Source organism: Oreochromis niloticus, unplaced genomic scaffold (genome assembly GCF_001858045.2).
Source record: "Oreochromis niloticus isolate F11D_XX unplaced genomic scaffold, O_niloticus_UMD_NMBU tig00002428_pilon, whole genome shotgun sequence".
Lineage (NCBI taxonomy): Eukaryota > Metazoa > Chordata > Actinopteri > Cichliformes > Cichlidae > Oreochromis > Oreochromis niloticus.
In genome coordinates, this window is record NW_020327639.1 from 157,861 (window position 1) to 177,893 (window position 20,033).

Consider the following 20,033-nt stretch of genomic DNA (forward strand, 5'->3'; position numbering starts at 1 on the left):
AAATAGTTTTTTGGTTAGGGAGGCAGGTAAGAGACCTGTATTTTCTTTTGGGTTTTTCCATGTAGGTAAGCCAGTTACATTTCATTTCTAGAGAGTTTTGTTTGTTGTTTTGTCCCTGACGCCCGCTACCTTTTGGGACTTAATAAACTGACTGAATGTTGTAAATCTGTGGCAGTTTTTGGTTCGTGTGGGGGCATTTTCCTTTTTCTTTTTTTTTTTTTTTAAATTTTTCCTTGTGTTGCACACCGGTTTCCCCTGGGCTCGGGTGTAACACTCTAAACCAGGGGTCGGCAACCCTAGGCACGCGTGCCACCGTTGGCACGCGAAGGGTTAACTGATGGCACGCACGACCATAGCTGGACTCGTACCGGACATTTGCTCGTGGCCCGATTAATTTTTTTTTTTTTTTTTTTTTGGTGGTGGACTGGCCAGACGCTGGTCGGTGTGTAAAAATAACTCAGTTGTTTGGTGGTGGCTATGGCGGAGCTTCCACAGATCCAGTAAAATTAACAAGTGGTGGAGGCCAGCAGGTGGATGAGGGAAGGGGAGGAAGGAGGAGGAGAGACCCGAGGCAGCCGCCGGTCGGAGCGTCAGGTGAACTGAACTTCAGGTAAGAAGTTATGACCTGCAGTCTATCTGGGTCAGATATAAACCAAGTTTAGGTGGAGTTTATTTTCGTTGTGCTGACGTTTTACAGTCAGTTACAATAACTCGTACTGCGTGCTAGCTAGCATGACGGAGTTTATATACTGCTGGGCGGGTGCTATGATTTTATTGATTGTGAACTTTATTTTATTCATAAGGTTAGTTAGTAGAGTTGCCAACCGTCCCGTACAAACGGAATCGTCCGGCATTCAGAGAAATTATTACGCGTTTCGTGTTGAGCTGAGAAGGAACACAGTTTGTCCCGTACTTCAGCCAGGATGGAAAAAGACACAAAGCTGGAGTTATTGTGTCTTTGCTGCACAGCTGCCTCTTCTTCTCCTCTCATTCTCTCTCCTCTCTCTCCTGTTTCTACTTCAATCATGAAACTGATCAATGATCAGCTGATCAGCTTTTCTCTCTTGTTTGTTTATCGCCCACTTTGCGCCAGAAAGAGGAAACCGCCGGATGTCGCACTAAACAACAGCAGCACGTTTAAGCTTGGTCAGCTGTTGTTAGAATTTATTTAATATTAATTTCTAGTATCAGCTGATGTTTGCTGGAGCCACAGCTGTAAAAGCTGCCGGTCATGATATCGGTTTGTATATCTGGTGAGAGAGAAACATGAAGATGAAACCAGGAGATGTCCTTACTGAATCATCAGAGCTGAACAGGTGATGGAGAAACAGGTTTACCTTTTAGGTGACATGAATGAGTTGAAGGGAAGTTATGAACTGTTTCTGAGAGACAAATAACACCAGGATCCTTTTCTATGTAGCTGACAGCTGGTAACTGTGCAGGGGCGGGTCTAGCAAAGTGTTGCCAGGGGGGCAGGTAGGGCATTAACAGGGAGAGGGGGGCACAAAGAAATACTTTCTTATTCTCATTTAAAATGTCTGGCTGTTATTAAATAATTATCTGAAGCTTACAACCAAAGTTTTTATCTGATTTAATCATACATTTACCAACAAGACAGTGTACATCACTGTCACAACAGCGTTTGTTTTCATTCAAAGGCTTTATGACTTTAATATCTGGGGGGCCGGTCTTTAGTCAAAATGCATCCATAGACTCGAGACACAATGCATTTTTGGGACTTTCAGGTGTATGGACCAATGTTTTATTTTCTGATCAAACCAGAAATCTTTCATGAGCAGCTAGATTTGTCTCGCATTAACTGGCTGAGTTAATGCCAGTTAATGCGACATCGAAGCAGCTGGAATCCACAGCTGTGCATGTTCATGGAGCTGCATTTTCACCTGCTGGACATCACTACCTGACAAGTTTAACTGTCTTCAGAACATTGCAGAGGCCTTATTGACAGTATTTGGCTCTACATATCTGTGTGAGCAGATTTTCTCTCACATGAGTGTCCTCAGGTAGCTGTCTGAATGTTGGACACTCGGAGACCTGTGTCTCTGAGTGGGAGACCAGAGATCACATTAACATGTGTGTCTCTGTATTAACAAACATGCCATATTGGCCCAGTTTATTTTTCTTATCATTGTTGTGAGGAGACCATAAATAGCATTTGTATTTTCTGTTGTACAGTTCATTTGCTGTTATGGAGTTCTTGTTATGAATAAAAAGTGTCTTTTTTTTGTTTCAAAATAGCTGATAACTATTCGCTGATAGCTGCCAACATTTGCAAACAAATATAATTCTATAAAGTGGTTCTATATAATGTGTAACTGTTAATATAGAGCGTTATTAAATTTATTGCTAATGCAATCATATGGCACACTGACTTCTGAGGAAATTTTAAATGGCACTCGCCATCAGAAAGGTTGCCTACCCCTGCTCTAAACAATGGAATCTCTTCCGATCATAGTGGTTAGCTTTAACTTGACTGGCTCTAAACACATCCCCATCTCCTCACATACCCTTTAATCTACAAAGGTGTTGCTACTCTATGTATCTAATAGAGCATACACTAAGTTCTCTCTCTCTGTAGTGGTGGTTGAAGAAACCCACACAGGCATTATCATGAATGTGCTCCCACCAACTCCCTTGACGTGAAGATATATTTTCTTCTGCTTGCATTCTATGTGATGATGTGCTCACTGGAATTGTTGGACAGTCTTCGTGAAGAGCTGCTGGATGAATTTTTTTTACAAACCCCACAAGTCATCTTGCGCTACAGTCTTTTGAATTGTGTCCTCTTCTGAGACAGCCAAAGCATAGGTTATTGTCAGGTATAAACTTCAGCACAGACATTTTAGAAAACGACTGGCATTTGTGAATGGAATGGCTTTCTCCGCAGCAAATACATGTGACTGAGTTTGATGGCAAAGCATTTGCTTTTCTTTCTATGGAGGCTCATTTGAATTGTTTACCACTCCGCTGTATCCTGTATTTGTTCTGTCTGATGCTTTCACATTTGTGATGTATGTATTAGCCTTTGGACACTTTATGTCTCTAGCTGGCCTTTCTTCAGTGTGCTTCCAGGCATGAAATGATGTTACTGTGGCAGCACGAGGTGGGAATAAATTAAATACTCTTCACAGTTTAAAAGACAACGCCACCCTGGGAATTTGACCCAGAGAATACTGGATCTAAATAATGCTAATTACCAGGAAGACACTCAGATCTGTTATACTCAATACAGAGACGTGGTTCAATGATAAAACAGACAATTTATTAATAATTATTTAAAACAGCATATAAAAACACAAGCGTAAATATCAATATACAGATATTCTAAAGAGTATTCAGAGCCGAGGCTTACCAGTGGAGGGGCAGGGATGCCACGCACAAAAACAACTCAAAAAGAAAAGAAAACTCACAAATACACAAGTGCAGCACACTATCACACGCTCACACTAATGAACTAAAAATGCAGGTGTGTAACACTCAAAAGATCCCACCACCAAGGCACCCCAGTCTCCTCCACGTCAGGCCCTCCGCATCTGAATAAAAGAAACAAAGAAAATTATAATATATTCCAACAAAACTAATATGCACGCTGGGGTCAGCCCAACTGCAGGAACACACTGGTGATCCGCAGCTAGACAAAGGGCCTCCTACCAGTGGTGTAACCAAAAACCCAAACTACAAATCAAAACAACAGAGAGACAGACATACAAACTAAATAAAACTTTAAATCTGGAGCAGACGGAGTCGCCGTATTACTCCAAATTGCTGTCCGCCCAACTACTTTAATTTAATAATTCAGTCAATCGACATGCATGCCAGCCGACTCCCGTAGCCGGCATGTATGTAGCCGCTGTCCATGCCGACGTCCACTCTTGAGAGGCTGGTAGCAGCAGGGAAAAAGAACCCTCGCAAACGGAAACAGACGGTAAAAGGCAAAGCAGCAGCATAGCGTAGTATAGAAAAGCCGTAGCGACCCTGCTGTAAAGCTACTGGCCGTCTACTAAGGTCCACACTTCCTGCAATACATAAAGAGTGTTTACTATAAAAGAACAATAAAAGTCAGAGATCGTAACAAAGCTGAGTTACGTACCAATTAAACAGCGTCACTCGAGTCATGAACAGAGTGCCTCATAGGGGGCTTCTACAGCTACGACCTATAAACAACATTGGTTTACCACCGAGTGAAATAATGTACGCACTGCACCGAATAAACACATACCAGCCACGATGGAGGCTTCAGGCAGGTAATCCGCGAGTGATCTCTGTAACACGAACACCGCAATCAACACAAGTACTGCCAATTCGGGCTGAGGCAACAACGCCATGTAACAACGCCATGTACACAGCTCCTACCTGCAACACCGGGGGAAGTCAGGTGACCGAAAGGGGATAACAGGTACGTGATTCAGGGATGCTCAGATGGCCACTACTATTTATAGTAGCGCCCCCTAAAAGTGGGATGAACCAAAACATTTAATATTCATCCTGCCACATTACAGGTTGCATGCAACTTGTGCTTCTTGTGCAAGAAAATCACCAAATTCTTTGAAGGTTGGATATTCCTCTGTTTGTCATAACTGCATTGTGACATGGCAATTAAAATGAGAAGTCACCCAGTCAGGAAGTTTTTGGAGTAATTTTTGTTTGTCTTTCCAGTCATTTAACCCTTACAGCTCTTTGATGAATGGCATAGCATTGCAGCAGGCTGTCAGAAAATCACTGAACTGTGTCAGTCTGAGTGACTCTCTTGAACCGTTCTTTGGCCAGTTGTTCAGTTTTTCACTAATGCACGCTGGATTAAAAAGAGGTGACCATACCAAGCATTCAAAGCCTCCCAAGCTTGGTCATATGCTTTATCATCTTTTCTATAAAAGCTTCCCTCCAATACAGACCATGCTTCTACACTGATGTATTTGCGCAGACAGAATAACCTGTCAGCTGGATTTGTGCACCGCAGTTCTATCAAAGTCTTGAAACTAGTGCTCCACTCTAAGAACTTCAGTGGTTCCCCCCGAGAAGACTGGGGGGATCAGGTGCAGGAAGTCTGGCAAGGACCGTTATGTCATGCAGGGCTTGCATTATCAGTGCTTCATTGTTAGTATTGTTTACTTGTTCATTGTTATTATTCTTGTATGTTTGCTCTGTTATGATTTCTTTAGGAGCAAATGGAGGGCAACTGACTACCGCGCTTTTGTCTCCTCCACAGGCTTCACGTGAATCTGCTTATGAGTAAGCCTTTAGCTTTGCAGTTATTTCCTGAAGAGCTCGCTGATTTTCTAGTCTTTTAAGCACTCACCTTTTTGTAGCAATAGCCTCCTCCATCTTTATCTCAGCCTGCTTCGTCGCTAGCAGTGCAGCACACTCTATTCTTTTTGCATTGATGCTTTGCTGCTGCGATGAACAGCTTGAGTGGCAGCTATGCACAGCAGGTTGGGGAGATTGTAGGCCCAAATATCGACTCAGCATATTCTCTGGCAAGCACCATGTCAAGTCTCGCATTTTCTGCCTTACCATCAAACTCTTCTTGCCCCACTTCACTCATACGTACTTTCAGTATTCTCATCAAGTCTGCTGTTACTGCTGTGCAGGAATCAATCTTTCTTCTATACTAAGTAGAAGGGGCTGACTGAGATATCATATCTTTGTATATATCTTTCACCTGTATCTCCAGCCCTTCAACAGTATCCATCATGTCAGCTAATTCTTGGTGAGAGTACTCATCTTCAAGATTAGAACGTGTAGGTCTAGCTTCTTCCTTCCAGCTTTCATATAGTTTGTTAAATTTACTCTGTTTCTGAGAAAAGTCTCCCTTGAGGATTTTCTGGGCTCAAGTCTTGAAATATTAGAGGTAGCTTCTTCAACATTATCTGATGGACTTCTACTTGTATTAAAAGTGAATATCCCCTTCCCACTATCACCAAAGCACTCACACAAAAGGCATCATATAATTGTTAGTGTTTTCTTTGTATTATTGTAGGGTCTTTACATTACAGTATAAAGCGCCTTGAGGTAACTGTTGTTATGATTTGGTGCTATATAGATAAAATAAAATAGAATAGAATTGAAATGTTGTCCTCTCCACTTCTAGATTATGGCCCCAAGAGTGCTCACTAGAACCTCACTAGTTTAGAAATTCTGTTTTGCAACAATAAGGGGTTCACTGTGTTTACTCATTATGAGCTGTTTTGTTTACGTGACTCTGTAATAAGACACCTTTCTCTACCTTTTCGCACCTCCCTTTTCCATGTGTTCAGTACTTTTTCCTTGTGTCATTTTTCATTATTACACATACATTCATTTATGGATGTCTATGGTTTGATTTCTATACACATGTAGATTGGATGGGTTGTTAGCGACATCTGGTGAGAATTTCATGTCAGTAGCACCTTTAGAAATACACTTACTTAGAAAACTGGTGACATGATCAATACTTATTTTATCTGCCATATGTATGAATGACATAAGATTTTTAGTTATTCAAATGGAATCCATCCATCCATCCATCCATCCATCCATCTTCCACTTATTTAATTCAGAAACACTCTAACATAGCTATTTCTACCTGCAATTCATTTAAAGTCACCTGTTAACATAACCTGATTCATATCTTTGGACTGTAGGGGGAAGCTGGAGTCCCCGGAGACAACCCAAGGTAAAGAACATGCAAACTCCACACAGAAAGGTGGCAGCCTGGATTTAAATCAAAGACCTACTTGCTGTGAGGCAGCAGTACTAACTACCACACCACCATGGAAGCATGCTGCCCCAATTAATTTATCTAAAGTAAAATAGGTTCACAAAATGAAAACACACCAACAATTCTCACTTGAAATTGGGTTACAGAATTAGATATTAGGCACAATTTCAAAAATATTTAATCATGTATATGAATTTTCTTGTTTTTGTCCTGTTTTTTTGTTTGTTTGTTTTGTTCAGAAAGCAGTGCGTCAAATGCAAAGAGTAATATTTTACTTTTTGTTTCTGTTGTAACTTAGGACAATATTGTTTATCAGTGTAAGTTGTGACAAGATTTTACTGAAACAAAACTGACTATGTTCTATATTCATGAACTTGTGTTCTTTAGTTCATGCTTCTGTGACTTAGGGCCAGTTACAGCACTTGCAGGAGTCCCAGTAGATGAGTCCAGACTGGCAGTGGTGAAGGTAGGTGTTTCCCTGGAAGCACTGGAAATAGGTGTTTTTTTCAGCTGGGTTCTCATACAGCCCATCAGGACGGCCATGGCAGAAGTCACCAGGAGGGTCTCTAGTTGTGGTAGGGGGTGGAGTCTTGGTAGGTTTTGGGCCAATACCTACATCATGGAACATTGAAAAATAAGTTATATCCAGAAAGTGACCAAACTTTTATTTTTATTTTTTTATTTTATAAACTCTGATTTAGTTGATTTACAGTATTTACCCATTGACATCTTAAGGTGGTTGATAAGAGGATAAGCTCCAGCTGAGCAGAAAGATCCAGTGAAATCATCCATATCAAGAGTCCACACATGAGCACCTCCTAAATGCTGGGCAGTCATCCACTGGACCTACCAGACAGCCAACAAAAATGATTATAATAAAAACAGGTATAATTTAATAGAACAGAAAAAATACAAGAAATTTTGATATGCCTCTTGTTGGACGAATGTCAAAACTGTTTACCTTGGAAGAATAGCTGCGCTGGTCATCATAGCCCAACCAGAAATTGCCATAGGTGGCATAGGGAACCTCTTGCTCAGAGATCCATCCAACAGTAGCAGTATTAATGAAATCACAGATCTGGTAACCCAACAACACATGCATGTGTATTGAGATTTTCCTTGTTAAGTAGTATGCAACTAGATTAATGGTAAATGGAGAGGTTCTTATATAGGTCTTTCTACTCAGAGATTTTTACAACATCCTCAATTCACGGATTCATACAGGCACTTTTTGTACACTTAAATGCTTTCTATATAACATTCATACTTTGATGAACGTATCTGAGTATCCCTGGGAAAAACTTCCCCAGGGATACTTAGGCATACAGACTGGACACAGCCAGGGATCAAACCACCAACCTTCCAATTAGTAGATCACCTCCTGAGCTAAAGCCACCAATTATGGAATAATGGGTGACTTATAGCACAAACAAACTTGAGCTTTTTATGAATGTGTTGTACCTCATAGAAGGCCCATAAACCTTCAGTGCGAGTGTAGGGTCCAGCATCTGCAGGGCCATTGGCTGGTGCTCCCAGGCCATTTGCCCCAGTGCTAAGAAGGTACGTTCTTCCATAAGTAGGGAAGCCTAGCAGCAGCTTTTCAGGTGGTGCTCCCAGAGATAACCAGTAGGCTACAGAGAAGTTCTACAAAAAAGGTAGAAGAATATTGCATAAAACTTGGGCAGCCTTTTGGGATCAGTTACGCCAATGCCTATCAGTATTTCCATTCCAACGCTGCAGTAAACTTTGCTGAATGTAGCTGACTAAATTCAATATTGGAAAGAAACAGACTTGCTAGGATGGCCACATTCCTCAGAGTTTTCTTTAGGTCAGGTTAATATAGAACAAGGTTTTTAAAGGATGAATAAAGAAGTATACTTTTCTCATCAGTATGTAAAATGTTTTTAAAATGTACCATTCAAACTTTCATTAAACCAACAAGTACATTTGTTTCACTTTGTAAACTATCATTAACTAAATACAAATGAAATTAACCTAATTCAGAGCCTCACCAAAAATTATATTCCTACTGTGTGTCAACCATATGATTGATTGTTAACATCAGAATTCCCTTCATAGGTGAGTTGTGTAGCTTCTTTCAACTTGTTAAATTGCAGCTATGCACTGTGCTGCTGTCTGTAACATCCTGGAGTTATGAAGGGCATCTCTGAAGAAATTACACACAGAGTTTGATGGCTTTTCAAGTAATGCTGCTTCTGTGTTGATGGTCCAACACAGAGTAACAACCTCCCTACTCATCGAAAAGATTGATCTAACTTCGAATGTCGTTGTTAGTTGAAATTCATATAAATATTCTATAAATATTACATTATAGTAATAATAATTGTCTAACAGGCTTCAGAGTATATAGGACAACTGTCCCCTGTTATTGAGGAGAAAACACATCTCTGGTATATTTTATTGTGTTATTTTGAACAGCCTCGACAGCAATACAGTTGCTGATGTGATGGTGTGGTCCTTACTATATTGCAATGAATTTGTGAGTCCACAGAGTTCGCATACAGTGGGCTGTTGTGTCCAGTTACTGGATCCCAGTGACCATGGTAGTCATAGGTCATGATGTTGATAAAGTCAAAGTGTCTGTTGGGTTAGAAAATTTGTTCAATACATTTGTTCACTGGAGAAAGACACAGACCTTTTTGTTTAAACAGTAAAATTGGGCTCTGTGTCATTTGAAATAACCATATTAATAAGTAATACTAATCAGTAATAAATAATACCAATACTATCAAGTTCAATAATAGTGAATAAACTTTTTTGGATACCTTAAACCCCTTTTCCATTAGTACCTACTCAGATCAAGTCGCCATGGATGGCCATGACTCGACTCAGATCGACTGGTTTTCCACTACAATCCGTACTACCTAATGTGAGTGGTTGTCGTCATAGCAACGCGTCCGAGCATCTGCCAAAGTGTAATAATATGTGACACAAATGCTACAAAGACGGTGGACATCAAGGCATGAATATACCTGTTGCTCAGTCTGGCTTTTCGTCAGGCTTGGGGAACACGGCGTTGTTTTTTTGTAGCCATTTCCCTTGTTGCCTCGGGCGAGCAGGTACTAAAACAGTACCTGGTACCAGGTACTATGACCTAATAGAAAACCCTGAAAACAGTGGCAAACCATGCTGAGTCGAACCAAGTAGGTACTAATGGAAAAGGGGCTATACTTTCCTGAAAATATTTACATATGCTGAAATCAAGCTTACGGTGCAATCTTGGCGACCTCATATGCTCTATCAACAGTCTGACGAATTGCAGCAACATTGGCCGATAGCAGCAGCTGAGTTCTCTTGTTTTCTTTGGCATCAGCCTCGAATGCTTTTACAAGCTCCTATAGGCACAACAAAAGCAACGCAGATCCAGTCAGAGAAATTTATGATTACAGCTATGAAGAATGATTACTCTCAAAGCACTGTCACAGCTGTTGTTGCTATGAGATAACAACACTAACCATCATGCCACATGCTGCCTAGCTTCAACATTGTATTTAAAATTTAAGGCCATTGTGAACTGTGTTTACCGTGATCAATAGAGTGAACTTCTCCTTGTCCCCTTGTGGGCTACCATTGTGTCCAGGATATTCCCAGTCCAAGTTTAACCCGTCAAAGTTATGGGCGTGCAGGAAATTGATGGCAGACTTGATAAAGAGAGCACGATTCTCAGAACTGGCAACCATAGGAATGAATCTGGTGGGATGCAAGATAAAAGAATCATGGCATCTCTTCTACAATAAAGTCATATAGGAAGACTTTTAAAGTAGAGATCAGATCTGAGAAATGGTGTAGGTGGAACTCACGGGCTCACTCCATAGACTGTTCCTCCAATAGACAGCAGACTCTTCAGTGCAGGGTTGCTGTTAGCAGACAGTAAGAGACACACAGACAAAACCTTAAATAATTAAGGAACACCTAACTTTCAGTTAGATTGCTGTCATCACTGTGATCTTTATTATTTCTAAATAATTAAAAATGTTTTAAGAGAATTTAAGGTTACACATAGTTCTTATCTTAATGTTCTTCTAAAAGCTACTCTCACTTGAAAAAAGTTATGATGAACACTGAAATATGGTTTTTGGCTTAAAAGAGTTTGCAGGCTAATGTTGTTAATGTTGTTGGTAATACTGTAAAATATCTGAATATTGATGCCCAGACAGTCACTGCATGAACTCACATATTTTTGAGGCTGTTGAGGCTGGTGTACAGCTCCTCATCATTCCACTCAGTGGGACTGATCTGGTTGAAGCTGTTAATGCTGGCCCTTGCATAAATGACATGGGTGCACAGAAAGGGATCAATGTTATCTGGTGTGAATTTCCCAGTATTTCGTCTGTACTGGGCCCAGTTGGTCATATGGCACACCAGCTTATTGGCTGAACCTAAGGGCAGACAGAGTAAAGGCTATTTGGGATTATTCTGAAACTTTGATCATAGTGGCTAGACTCAGCAGAGTTGACAAAAGTACAGACATTCTGTACATAAGCAGAAGTACAAATACCACTGTAAAATATGGCTCCAGTAAAAGTAAAAAAGTACAGGCTCTGAAATACACTCAAAGTAAGAAAGTAAAAGGTAGCCCTTTGGAGGATATTTCTATCTTTGTGCAAAGCTAACTGAGCCTTGTGCTATAATAATATAATGATAAAATAATATCACTAGATGGGACTACTAACTTTAGCCTAACTGTTTAAAATTCTAATTATACTCAGCTTGAATCTGAAGAAAAAGAAGGAAAATAAGGTTGAATTCAGTCAATGAATCTAAGCATCATCAGATAAAATTCATATGAATCTCTGCTACACTTGATGTAACCTTACTCTTATCATGAAACCACAGCCAATGTGCAACAGTCACTAGTGATGTGCGATACCACTGATTTCCTTTCCGATCCGATAAGTAAAATTCAGGGTGGCATCGACGATACTGATCCAATACCGATACTTTGTACAAAAACTTGTACAAAAATGTTTTATTGTATTTCAAATTATAGCTTCATAATGATTACAGGACATCAGACTACTTGTTCTTATTGCTTAATAATGCAGAATTATCATATAGAAAAGAAAAAAACCTGAAGTTGTGCACTTTTTGGACACATACAGCAGCACTAAAGGACTCCATGAGAGACATCTGTCTCGCCCTAGCAGCACCTGTCCCTGTCCTCTCCTCCTCTTCAGTTCACCTCAACATAAGCTCATCATATTCCATGATATGATTTACTGTGAGGTGTTTGATGAGGTTTGTGGTCTTGCCACATGTATCGCAAACCACGTCATGGCTGTTTGTGGCACACATGACTAAATTTACTCTCAACCATTGTTTTGAGTGCCCATGCCAAGGGTCTGCAACACATTTATACTGCTGTATTTCACATATGACTATAAAAGGCGGAAGAGGAAGTTAGACAATCCGAATTAATTAGTTTTTTTCCACTGTGTTCCTGTTAATGGTAAACTACAAATTTACCCCAAATTACTAAAATATCAATATTTTAATATGAGAATCAATTCTAGAACATAAATAACTGGTATCGGAGGAATCGATATTTCAATATCGATCCGCACACCACTAGTAGTCACATACTTTCTTTACTCTAAATTCATTACAGTGCAGGATTAAAAAGGTTAGTTTGCTGTACTAACCTGCAGATTATTTTCATGCAGCCTTTAAATAGCAGTTAGTCTACCTCAGTTTGTTTTGCAACATGTTTCACAACACGAAAAAACATATGTACATATGTACATGTTACATGTACAGACCAAATATTTTATTTAGAAACATGAGGACTTAGATGTAAGCTTTAAATTTCCAGTTTATAAAACACCACTGAGCAGTCCTTGCCTTTAAATCTAACCTCTCTTCTTCCTCTCCTGTCTTTCTTATCTTTCTGCAACTCTGAGTTAACTTAACTCCCTTTCTTTTCTCTCCCTGTGAAATACAGCAGCTGGACTTTAACATAGCAAAACACTGTGTGACAAACTGCACACATACAGTTTGTGTGTTTGCTGATGTTTGTCAAGCTAATAGAAACAGTGCATTTGAAATTACCCGAAACTTTAAAAAAGTCACTCCTTTTCTGTTTTTATGTCTTCAGTAGGGCTAGCTAGATGCTGAACAAAACAAAAAAAACCAACCCAAAACACCATCCTACTTTTAACCCCTGACTTTGACACACGTGATCTTGTTTTATCCAACATATTCTGGTGATTAATAAATGAACAAGATTGCCATTCATGTTGTTTTGCTTAGGCTCAAATCGGTGTGATGTTTGCTGGCTGGCAGTGATGTGAAATGATAACTCCTCTGATATGTGTTAAAGCAAATGTAAGGCACTTGTTTTGAAAATGTAAGACGTACAAAATACAGAAATTTGTTTCAAAATGTAGGGAGTAAAATTAAAAAGTCAGGAAAAAAAAACTACCCAAGTAAACAACAGATATATGAAAACTGTACTAAAGTACATTAACGAAGTATTTGCCAGCCTGCAATAACGAAGTATTCGGTCAGTGGATGCAGGTACTTACCAATGTGTAGAATGCATAGAATTCCTAGAGCTGAAATGAGTAATTAAAACAAACATGAAAAAATAACAGGTGGTGAATACCAGGCATGTGCTCAACTAGGTGACAAGACAACAAATCGTTGCTGTTCTTACTACTGGTACCAGATGTACTAGTCGTTAAGTATAATTGTTTACATTTTAATTGATGCCCAATGCTGGGATACTGATGTGTCCTAAATACTATGCAGCCATGTCCCACCAGATGGAGGATTGTTGTTGAGAAACACCATAAATCCTTTAATCTTGGCCTGGTCCCTGATCTTTAGTGAATACATTGATGTTTATCCTAAATAGAAGGCTAGAAAAAAATTATGCATAATAATAATAATAATAAATAATAATAATAATAATATTCAGTCTTGTAATGCTGATGCTCTACCTTTCAAAAAATTAAGTAGGAAAAATGAATGAAAGACTTAATAATTGTTATTTACCTATAAGAAGTTTTGCCATGTTGCTGTCTGGAGACTTCCTCGTGTCCTTCTGTAGAACTGAGCTTCTGAGTAATTATAAATCAGTGTCATCAGTATATCCTACACAAGTAACAAAATCAGAGCTTCAGCTTAGTCAGATGGACATTACCTGAGTGAAATCTTACAGATTTCATAAACTGAAAACTTTTAGGCTTCAGAAATTCAACTGTATGCTAGAAAAACCTATTGTTAAAACATACATAACAAACAATCTAAAAACTCACTGAATCCTTAATTTGAAGCTTATGTGTAGCTACTAGTATGTGCATTACAACGTAAACACAATATTCTTAATTGCAGCAAAATACTGGCTATGTACAACACAAATCAGAACCCAATTAAACCCACTGATCTCATTACCTACCTGCAAGACACACTGGAGCAGACTTCAAAGCTTTATGGAGTTGGACAGATTTATATCCTACTCATTCATGACTGATAGACGGTGCCAAAGTGCAAGTGATAAAAGTTCAGGATGGTGGAAGTGTAGGTGACATGCCTAATAACCAACCAAAAATTCTTAAAGTACTTGAAATGTGTTCAAGTGCTTTTGAACATATTTTTAAAAATGTGGGACTGTAAAATAAAATGCCTGTAAGTTAATGCAACTCTATTTTAAACCCTTTGAATTGAAGCTGAAAGCTGATTTCAGTAACACTCTATTTGATTTAAAACAGTGACCATCCATTCATCTATTCTCCAGACTGGATCATGGGAACAATATAAGCAGAGATGCCCAGCCCTCCCTCATGGCATCAACCACCACCAGCTAATACAGGGGTTGACACCAAGGCGCCGAAAGATAGAATTTCTCCAATGTATCCTGAGGCTGCCCTGAGGCCTCCTCCAGGTACAACGCGTCTGAAACACCTCAACTAGGAGACATCCAAGAGGCATACTAGTCAAATGTCCCGAGGAGGCATCACACTCAGTTGCAAACCACCCTAGGCGACACTGGAGGTCACTGGCTTGATGAAGCCAAAAGAACCACCAAAGCAGGAAACCTCTCCCACTTGGTTGTGCCTGGAAATTATGACCATAACATTACTAACAGAACTGATGACAAAGGGCCACTCTGGCAGACTCCCACCAGAAACAGGTCTGGCTCACTCCTGGCATTGTGAACCAAGCTGTCACTGTGGTTGTACATGGACTGAATGACCTGTAGTAATGGCCCAGTCATTCCATACCTCTGAAATACACCCCAAATAATGCCACAAGGGACACTGTGAAATGCCTTTTTGAAGTATTACCCGGTTGTTAAGTGATGACGTATGAGCCCTGGTTCCGGGTCCAGCCCAGCCCATGCAGCAGTATATTAATCACAATCCTCGTATTGTGGATGGATTTTCTCAGTTGTTCTCCTGACTGAAGTTTGGTCTGTTTACAGCATCCTGCTATGCCATTGCACTTGTCCCTAATCATTGGGAACACTCACGTTTTATCTTTTTTGTTGTTGTTGTTTTTTTTTAGTGGAAAAAGTTAGTGTTCATCCTCCAGCTTCACTGTGTTTATATGATGCTAATAATAGCTGTGTAGCTAGCCACCACGTAGCACACATTATATACCAGCTAGTCCTTCAGTAACCTACTTCAGTAACCTTACAAACAACACTGAGTTTTCTGTCTTCATTTATGTCAGAAGGGATAGCAGAGCTGTACATTTTATTTTTTCAGAAATCCCTGAGTCAGAACATGGTATATCATCTTTAGATGGAAATGAGCTAACTCTCTGCTAACTTCGAACTTTGTTCAACTTCATAAAGTCTGTTTTCATGGATCCCTGGGTGTTAAACTTAATTTTTACACCTATTAGAGCAGCCACAAACATTTTATTACAGATGAAAAAATGTAGACAGTTTGTAACTCTCAGTGATGGTGCAGTGTTCGTTTGACTTTGGACCCAAAAACGGCTAATTACGTCAGACTTAAACACTGGATATTATATTACAGAGATCAGAGCATGCTGTAGGTATTAAAGGTATTGTGCTTTCCAGGTTTGAAACATATCTAACAGACTAAAGTTTGGTCATGTAAATTTAGAGTCTTATTCACACACTAAGTTAATTGTGGAGTTCCACAAGGTGCTGTGGTTTGACCAATTCTATTTACATTATACATACATTTTCAATGCTATGGAAATGATACCCAGCTTTATCTATCCATAAAGCCAGATGACATACACCTACTAGTTAAACTTCAGGAATATCTGAAAGACATCAAAATCTGGATGACTTCTAATTTCCTGCTTCTTTTGGGATAAAATTGAGGTTATTTTAGTTGTCCTAAAAATCTTACAAACATCGTGTCTAATCAAATGCATTTTGAGTAATTAAATGGTTCTAATACTTGACCTTATGACCCTTTCCTGTGGTTTGGTGTGTGCGTGTGCTTCTGTGCTGGAATTGTTTGTACCAGTGTGGAATGCAAACATGACACACAGTCCAGATCTTGTCAAGACAAGTGTCACAATGTACGCTAGAAGGGAAACCCTTCTAAACGGGAAGAGCAGCAGGGTATGATCATGGAAACAGAAAGACGTGGAAACCCAGTTAAAATAGTTAAATAAAAATAAATACACTTTATTTACAGCACAAAAATACCCTGATAAGAGAAGAGAATTGACCCCCCCCCCCATAAAACTCACAATAAATGCCCAATAGTCCTCAGTCAGCAAAATACAGTCACCAAGAGTCCCAATCGGACTCTGCCACACTTTAAGGACGTTAAAAGTCCACCGAAGTCCACCAGAGGGGCCAGGCCGACAGCGTCGTCTCCTCCGCCACTCCGCTCCCGTTGCCGCTAAGCACAGGAGAGGAGCGGTAGGCACTATTCTTAATTTCCCGGGGCGTCTTATGAATCTTAACAATCAGGGCTTACTCTGTGAGGGCAGAGCTCCAGACTCCACCTGCTGCTGCTCTGTGCCTTAAGCGTTTAGCTGGCCCCTCTCTCCTCTCCTGCGGCCGCACCGTGCTGCCAATTGCTGCTCCATGGCTCTCACTGCCTTTGGCTGCGTCCTGTGCCTGCCACCACGCTACTCCACGGCTTTGTCCTCTTTTCCTGCATCCGGCTACGCTCCCCTTTTCCGACCTGCCAGACCCTTTTATTGGCCTCTAGCTGCCAACAAGGGAGGCCTGATTGATTGCCCTCCTCTGTGCGGTCTCTTAAGGGTGATGTATTTAATGGCTTCTGATGCAGGGAATTGTTCTGTGATCATTTTGCTTGATCTCAGCAAAGCCTTCGATACCCTTGACCACAAAATCCTACTTAACAGGCTTAAGGTTTTGGCTTTCTTCCTATTTATCAGATAAGACCTTTTCTGTTAGGTGTAGAATTATAGGAATTATTTTAGGGTTACTGTTCATAACCATCATCTTTATCATTGCATTAATTATCATTTCATCCAAGCATTTATTGAAGTGCTGGCATTATGTTATAATTTGTATTACAGGGGTTATCATAATCAAATATTAACATGTTTATTACAGGTTGTTATAACCACTTCAAACTGTGGAGTTGAATCTATAATTTAAAGGTTTTCGAATGTTTTTATATTCTTACACTGAAGTCTTCAGTGGGGGAGAAGCTGACTGCAGGGACAGGAAGTTACATGCTTTTGCAGAAGTGAAACCGAAAGCAGAGTGAGTGCAAGTTAAGAGCAGGGTGTTTATTATGCATGTATTGCGGATTAAGCCTTAAGTAGTTGTGGTAGACTGAAACAGTTGTTATATATTTTACATATAAGTCAAGATCATTACACACAGGATGGCCTTAGCCTGGTTGGTTGCTTAAGTTGAGGTCAACTAAGGTTCAGAAAGCAGATGCAAACTCTGCACGTACAGACAGACAAATAGTGAGAGGTCATGACACGTACGCAGTACACAGCATGCACGCGCCTCGCACGTGCACGCACACACACATACACACCATGGTAGATCTATTTTGGTAGGGCAGAAGTGAAGATGTGTGCCGACGTACTTAGAGGAAGTGCACCAGACGAGCGACAGCGAAGAGGGGAAGCACCGACCCGAAGACAATGTTCTTTAAAGCTATGTTAAAGTTCATGGAACATTTTGTGGTTTGGATTGACGTAAGCTGTACTATTGTCTATTTTTGTAAAAGAGGGGGGCTTTGTTATTGTACCCATATAAAACCTTGTCTAATGATTGTAAGTTCAGTTCGACGCTGAAATCTGCACAGCGGTCGGACTCACACATGTGTTTATTAAAATACTGTCTAATTGCACACCGGACCGGATCTGTGGTTATTTATGGATTCTTCTCTCAACATTGAACCTTAACATTTGGGGGCTCGTCCGGGATTTGAACCCGGGACCTCTCGCTGACAGGTTCACCTCTAACATTGCTGCCCTAATCTGTGGCTTCCACAGGGATCAGTTTTTGATCCAATATTATTTTCTTTCTACATGCTTCCTTTAGCTGGCATTATTCAATCTTTTAGTAACATTTTTTATCATTTCTATGCCAATGACATTCAGCTGCATATGTCCTTTAAGCCTCAACTCAGGTTTCTGATTGACTTTCTAGCAATTACCTTGTTTTAAATACGAACAAGACTGAGACCATGATCATAGATCCTCCTGAACTACATTCTCAAATCAGTCGGATTTTGCCTCTTTCTGTCCTTCTGCAAAGTCAAACATTCGAAATCTTGGAGTAATATTTGATTCTTCTCTGGGCCTTGACTCACATGTAAAATCTCTGTCTCGTTCCTGTTTCTTTCATTTAAGGAACATTTATAAATTGCGATGTACGGTCTCCTTAGCTGAACTGAAGAAAAATTGTTCATGCGTTTGTGTCATTGCATTTAGATTATTGTAATGCCCCATTTACTGGCCTGGACAAATCATCTCTTTCTCACCTCCAAGCAATACAAAATGCAGTGGCCAGACTATTAACACATTCTAGCAAGCAAGCTCACATTACTCCTATTTTATATTCTTCACATTGGCTTTCAATACATTTTAGAATTCGTTTTAAAATTCTCATTTTAACATACAGAGCACTAAATGGCCAAGCACCAGATTATTTATCCCAGCTCCTTACAAAATGCCCTGCTGCTCGTTGTCTCTGCTCACAGACAGAGTTTGTTGGTTGTTCCCCGTACGCGACTGAAGATGAAAAAGAGGTTTTTCTTTTTCAGCTAAGAAACATCTCCAAACTGCGAACTTTGTTTTCTAAATCTGAGTTAGAAATGGTTATTCATGCTTTTATTTCATCTCGCTTAGATTATTGTAACAGTCTTTTTCTTTGTTTGAGCAAAAGGAATCTTGACCGTCTACAGTTAGTCCAGAATGCTGCTGCAAGGCTTTTAACTAAGACACACAAAAATGAGCACATTACACCAGTGTTACGTTCATTACACTGGCTTCCATTACATTTTAGAATTCATTTTAAAATCTTAGTACTGACTTTTAAAGCTTTGAATTGTGATGCCCCTGCCTACATTTCTGATCTTTTAGAACCCCACGCTCCCTCTCGCAGCCTGAGATCATCTAATCAAAGGCTGTTGGTGATAGATCTTTTAGAATGGTGCCCCCAGGTTGTGGAATGCTCTCCCTTCCTTCATCATTACATTGGCTTAAATGTATTTATTCTTTTAAAAAGCAGCTTAAGACTCATTTATTTAGATTGGATTTTAATCAGATTTGTGCTGTATGTTTGATTTTTGATGTATTTTATGTATTTCTGTCTTTATATTACTGTGATGTACTTTGTGGTTTTTATCCTGTGAAGAGTGCTATATAAATAAATTGAAATTGAATTGAAAGGGAACAGAGCCTTTTAGTCTGTGGCACCAAGGCTGTGGAAGTCTACCACCACAACTATATTTGGCTGACTCTGGAATCCTTAAAAAAAAAAGTAGTTAAATATTTTTCTGTTTAAACAAGCCCTCTGTTGAAATGGTAAATGGCCTGTATTTGTATAGCGCTTTACTAGTCCCTAAAGACCCCAAAGCACTTTACACAACCAGTCATCCACCCATTCACACACTGGTGATGGCAAGCTACATTGTAGCCACAGCCACCCTGGGGCGCACTGACAGTGGCGAGGCTGCCGGACACTGGCGCCATCGGGCCCTCTGACCACCACCAGTAGGCAACGGGTGAAGTGTCTTGCCCAAGGACACAACGACCGAGACTGTCCAAGCCGGGGCTCGAACCGGCAACCTTCCGATTACAAGGCGAACTCCCAACTCTTGAGCCACGATCGCCCCTCTGTTGATTAACACTTAAAAAAAAA

General features: G+C 40.0%; 2 protein-coding genes and 1 long non-coding RNA gene across 3 annotated transcripts in view; 1 reads left to right on the forward strand and 2 right to left on the reverse strand.

Annotated features, from left to right (window-relative positions):
* The window catches only part of LOC109199921 (uncharacterized), a 110,472-nt gene that overhangs the window by 75,815 nt on the left and 14,624 nt on the right, over positions 1-20,033 (forward strand). The window lies entirely within an intron of this gene.
* On the reverse strand, positions 3,262-4,336 carry LOC109199922 (uncharacterized). The gene is made up of 3 exons (XR_002060186.1): positions 4,238-4,336; positions 4,109-4,172; positions 3,262-4,034 (listed from the first exon to the last, which is right to left on the reverse strand). It is a non-coding gene; the product is annotated as an uncharacterized LOC109199922 (long non-coding RNA).
* On the reverse strand, positions 6,927-13,822 carry LOC100692662 (acidic mammalian chitinase). The gene is made up of 11 exons (XM_013266354.2): positions 13,733-13,822; positions 13,261-13,290; positions 10,911-11,115; positions 10,537-10,593; positions 10,261-10,426; positions 9,947-10,071; positions 9,199-9,316; positions 8,177-8,359; positions 7,677-7,793; positions 7,435-7,561; positions 6,927-7,327 (listed from the first exon to the last, which is right to left on the reverse strand). The coding sequence occupies exons 1-11, from the start codon at positions 13,749-13,751 to the stop codon at positions 7,119-7,121; spliced, it is 1,356 nt and encodes a 451-aa protein (XP_013121808.1). The 5' UTR covers positions 13,752-13,822; the 3' UTR covers positions 6,927-7,118.